The 5000-nt window shown below is 33.5% G+C and overlaps 2 protein-coding genes across 2 annotated transcripts in view; one reads left to right on the top strand and one right to left on the bottom strand.

Moving 5' to 3' along the window:
* eEFSec (eukaryotic translation elongation factor, selenocysteine-specific) overlaps nt 1–982 on the bottom strand; it is a 3300-nt gene extending 2318 nt beyond the window's left edge. The window contains exon 1 of the mRNA XM_043017103.2: nt 875–982. The gene's annotated coding sequence lies outside the window, so the exon portion shown is untranslated. The remainder of the gene's footprint in view (nt 1–874) is intronic.
* A 141-nt stretch (nt 983–1123) lies between these two features.
* Nucleotides 1124–5000, top strand: part of LOC122253796 (UPF0488 protein CG14286) — a 4279-nt gene continuing 402 nt past the window's right edge. The window contains exons 1-3 of the mRNA XM_043017104.2: nt 1124–1299; nt 3655–3811; nt 4655–4789. Of these exons, the coding sequence (XP_042873038.2) occupies nt 1276–1299; nt 3655–3811; nt 4655–4789 (316 nt within the window). The 5' untranslated portion in view covers nt 1124–1275. The remainder of the gene's footprint in view (nt 1300–3654; nt 3812–4654; nt 4790–5000) is intronic.

Genomic DNA, 5000 nt, shown 5'->3' with positions numbered 1-5000 from the left:
TCTAATAATCAGTACTGAGGACTAAATATGATCACCATTAACACGACAATATGCTATCTCAACTTGGACCTGATGACCATATCACCATATTCACTTATTTTATTAAACACATAAATTACTGATGTCAATGCATTGTGAATGAAGAGATACAAGTTATGCATTATATCATTCAGCATACTTATGGCAAGTGTCACTATGGCCTGACTTCATACAATATGTATTTTGAAATAACAGCTAAAATTTACTGTATACTATTTTATATCTTACCTTATTTTTCATTTCATTTATATAAATTAATCCTTTTTACAGTGCAACCATCTACAATATGGAATGCAATGCTGTAAAATTACAGCTTTTTAAGAAATTGATTGCCCTATGCTACATTACAAGATTATATTTAACATGATAATCATTATCACAGTTATAACCCAATCAGAGTATCTAGCTAAAAGATAATAACCTTGCAACTAAATATCACAACAAATATCCAGTACATCAAACCATATTCATTCCAAAAAAAAAAAACACCTTTTATTTCAAAACCTGAAAATATTTTTTATCCTGTCATGGTTGCGTAATCATTTCGAGTCATCATTAGAAATAACGAAAGGATTGTCATGTTGTATCAAATAATATAATCTTGACATTGGTCACAATACTATGAATATATGTGTAGGAAAAAAACAAAACCAAATCAACCATATGCCAAATGAAAAGTATCAAATTAAATCATATCTACACCGATTAATTAAATGTGTCAACACCCAATAAATACGTGTCACCCATAACAGACAAGCTAGATCGACTACATACATAACCTACAATCCTAACCCATTCCTATGTCCATCTCAACCAGTTATTTCATCACTAGTACCTATCTCAACAGAGGGGAATCTCCCATCTCCTCACGGAAGCTGTATGGCTGTCCCGGTGTTGTTGTCTGTCTGTGTTGTCATACCTCAGGGAGACCATCTTAAGATTTTTTATTAATCGGACAAACCCATAAATCGAAGTTGTTTCTGATTTTATTCTCAATGAGTGATATTTTTTATATCTTTAGGTTTGTTGGTAATAGTGATTTTTTTGTCTGAGAGGAGAAAAATATAGATATTGTGTATTGTAAAGATGTAGTCGCGAGTCGGTGTCATGTAAACAAACACACGTGCTAATTCTGAAAATGTAAATCCCTTACGAACAGACTTCATATAAACTAATAAGAAGACAAGTGGGAACAGTGCTTCAAGAAATCTCAGAAGGTTTAAATTACCGATCAAAATGCCTCCCAAACCAAGACATAGGGTAATGACAGCCTTTTATCATAATTTTACACTTTCGTTTCTTTTATCTTTATTATCTTACGTTTATTAATTTTACTTTGCTCTGAACATATGATTTTTCTTTCTTTTAGAGGATATGGTATATAGTTTCTAAGACACTGTTAAATGCCGGGTCATTGATCCTGTGTCTGATTAAGGGTGTCTTGGGAGATAATTTTCAATCGGTTTTACAGTTATGACTATGAATTTGAGAAAAGATATTATAGCTTTTGTTTAGTCTGTGTTGATATTATAGTCTGTGCTGAGCTGCAGTTTTAAAGTTGTTAGATATTATAAATAAAATAATTATAATTGGCAGTGTCAAGCAATAGTTGCGGTTACTATGATTTACACTCAGGCAAAGGTCAACAGCATTTTCTGTATATATTTTGGAAAGACAGAGCTTGGTCTGGTTCTTTGATATTTCACACCTAGGTGCTATGAAGGTTGAATATGATTATTAAAAAAATATTAAATTCACTAATTGTAATTGACACTATGGGTAACATTCAAATATCTGAGGGATTGTGACTTGCATATCTTGAACAAGGTGAAATGGATAGTCTTATTGGTTAATTAAAATAGTACAAAATATTATTATTATTTGTAACATTTGATAGAATTGTTATTTGTGATATTAACCCATTGCATACGACAAACACGATGCATGAGTTCTGGCCTGATAACGAGTGTCATGACACATTTGACATTTGGGGATTTTGGATCACTTATTATACTGTGCTATGAGTAATGAGTGAGTGATGATGATAATTGCAGTCATAATTACTTTTTTCCAACATTAGCAGGAGAGTTGCTGACCTCTTGCTCTAAAGTAATGCATATGAAGGATGTGCAGGCAGAACATGAAGAGGAAGGTGATTTGAGCTATGCCCAGTGTCTACAACTTGCCCCAGTGCCAGTATCCCGGGATGCCTGTTACTGTGGCACTCACAGTCATAAGCACAGATTGCCTTCCTCTTCTCTACCTCTTCATGTTATCTTCATCGTGGATGGTTATATGTTTCGTATTCATTCATGACTACACAAATACGAAAAAATACATTTGCTTTTTGTCCTCCCATAAAACAGCAATACTTATATGTTTCTGAGTATAAAGAAAATGATCAGCTGATATGGACCCTATACTACAATTTGAGTCAACTGTAGCATTGATAGAGCCTATGATATGACATATATGTCTCTGAATACAACAAGATACACAAAAATTAAAGACTAAAAATGGTTTTGCAATGAGTGACTAAAAGAGAATGGGAAAAGACAAGTTATGTTTTGTGAAGCTGCCTCGCTCCGAAATAAAACTCATCCTGGAGAATGGGCAAGCAAATATACCCCTCGTCCACAATAGGTTAAATGTCTTCAGACAAAAAAAAGAGAATTTAAAAAATAGTTGACGAAAAGAATAGATAAATCAAATAAGAAAGGACTAAGCAAATTTTGTTTGTTTTTTACACTTTGTAGGGGGAGGGGGCATATTTTGATTGCTACAATTAGTGGCATCATTAGGGATGAACACCCAGAGCTTCAGCCCCAAATACTTTATGAATAACCTTGTATCACAGTCTTGGAAGAAGAAGAAGAAAATCCAAATATCATATTCCATCCAATAGACCTGGCTAGTATATATTGGTCAAGCTTTGTAATAACTTGAATAAGATGAAATTTTGGTTGAGAATTTAAAGGCCTGAGCTTTTCAACATCCACAAATACTTCTGGGTACAATATTTGTTTGTTTTGATTGGTGCAGTGTAGATTAGTGTGTAATGTTTATACTCAGTGACAGTACATGTGAAAATCTTGATAAAACGGCAGCAATTGATTGAGATGAGACAACATTTTTTTTCATGACTGTCCCAGACTGTGAATCTGTTCAGGCTTAAAAATGGCACCTTAGTCAACTTAATTAGTTATTCTTATTATATAATAAATTTCCTTGTTTAGTATTGGAAAGTTTTCTATGTGATCCGTTTCATTTGATATTTAAGCAAATTCTAATAAAAACAAGGGAAGAGCAGGGAAACACAGGATTATGCCAAAGAGAAGGGTAAAAAGTAATAGAAGCAACACTTATACAATCAACTGATAACATTATATACATCTTTATGCCCCTTGTTTAACGTGCCCATATGAAGCAGTGAAATAAACCTGCTCTTCTTGTTTTGTTTACAACTTTACAACTTGCTTTGCATGAATTTTTCACAAGAAAATTACAAGTCAACAATATAGGTACTTGCTTGTCTCCTTTATTGTTTTTAGACTGTCATACTGCACTGGTATCCAGTACCAAAATTCAGATATTAATTCTCAAATCTTATTTCAGGTTAAGAAAGGTCCACCACCCAAGGTTGTGACTAAACCCAACGCTGAAGAAGATAAAGAGGAAGCAGCGGCACTCGAGAAGTTCGCGCTTGAGTTAAGATGGTGTTTACAGCAGATTGAACTCAGTATAGAGAAGAAACAAGGAAGTTCAAAGCAAAGTAAGAAGGAAGATTATATAATGTATTAACCCATTCCCGACGGGGATAATAGCCTAGAATGTCGGGCGCCGGTATTAGGTATATTATTAATTGAAAAAGCTGGCACAAGCTTGTACCAATACGGCCGCCACGGCACTGGTTTTGAATGCGCGGTACACATGCTGTACCACCCGTCCTGTGTGGGTTAAAGGGTGGAATAGACCTACTTCATCAAACTTCTTTCACCAATACCTAGTCTGGTTTCATATATTTCCCTCTCAACCCTGTTCATCATCTCTTGTATGGTTAAAGCCTTTGACATTTATTGTACTGCTATTGCTAATACAAAATGACTCAAATAATTTTCTGTAACTGTTTGTCCTTAATGAATAATGATACAAATAACAAGTATTATTGTCATAATTGTTGAAGAAGAAGCTATTGATGTATACTTGTTTTATTATATCTTATATGTATCATTTATTCATATAACTATATATATTTTTTCTTCTTGTGTCAAAAAGATCCACTTATCACCAGCTTGTCATTCTTACATTAAAGAACAAACAAAGATGTACTTTGATACTAGTCTTCTTTCTAGAGCATTAACTTATGAAAGGAAAATAAGGTTACTTTAGTTCTTTCAAAATTCTTGGATGTGTTGGTAACAGACTTTGGATAGACTAGGTGGAAATTTGATATAGAGAGTGACATCTATAACAAGATGTTATTCATAACCAGAGTTCAACCCATATATATGTATTATACTCACCTCATCTCACAGATTTAGAGAAAAGATTACCTCTTTTTTAAATATTCTAAATGACTTAGTGTATTATAATTGACAATTGTGATTCCTTTCAGCCGAGGAACTGATGAGGTCCCACATGACTTTATCAAACAACAAGGCTTCTACGGTAAAGAAAAGACAACTCATGAGGTCGATGTTCGGGGACTACAGGAAGAAGATGGCCGAGGAGGAGAAGAAATTCAAGATAGGTCAGTATTGTGTTAATTTCTTTTTTTCTTCCTCCTTTTTTCACCTCTTTCTTGTCTTGATTCTTGATTCATCTCTTGCTTTTTTATGATAGTTATGACATTCTTTAATCTTTTTGTTTTTGTATGTTTTGCTTTTAGTTTTATCTATTCTTCCTCTTCTATTTTCTTTTTCCCTTCGCATCTTCTTTGCATAATGCTTCTTGATAATGTT

Source organism: Penaeus japonicus, unplaced genomic scaffold, assembly GCF_977035675.1.
Source record: "Penaeus japonicus unplaced genomic scaffold, GWHDUDI00000001_assembly GWHDUDI00000036, whole genome shotgun sequence".
NCBI classification, from domain to species: Eukaryota; Metazoa; Arthropoda; class Malacostraca; order Decapoda; family Penaeidae; genus Penaeus; species Penaeus japonicus.
This window is presented reverse-complemented; position numbering and strand designations above follow the sequence as displayed.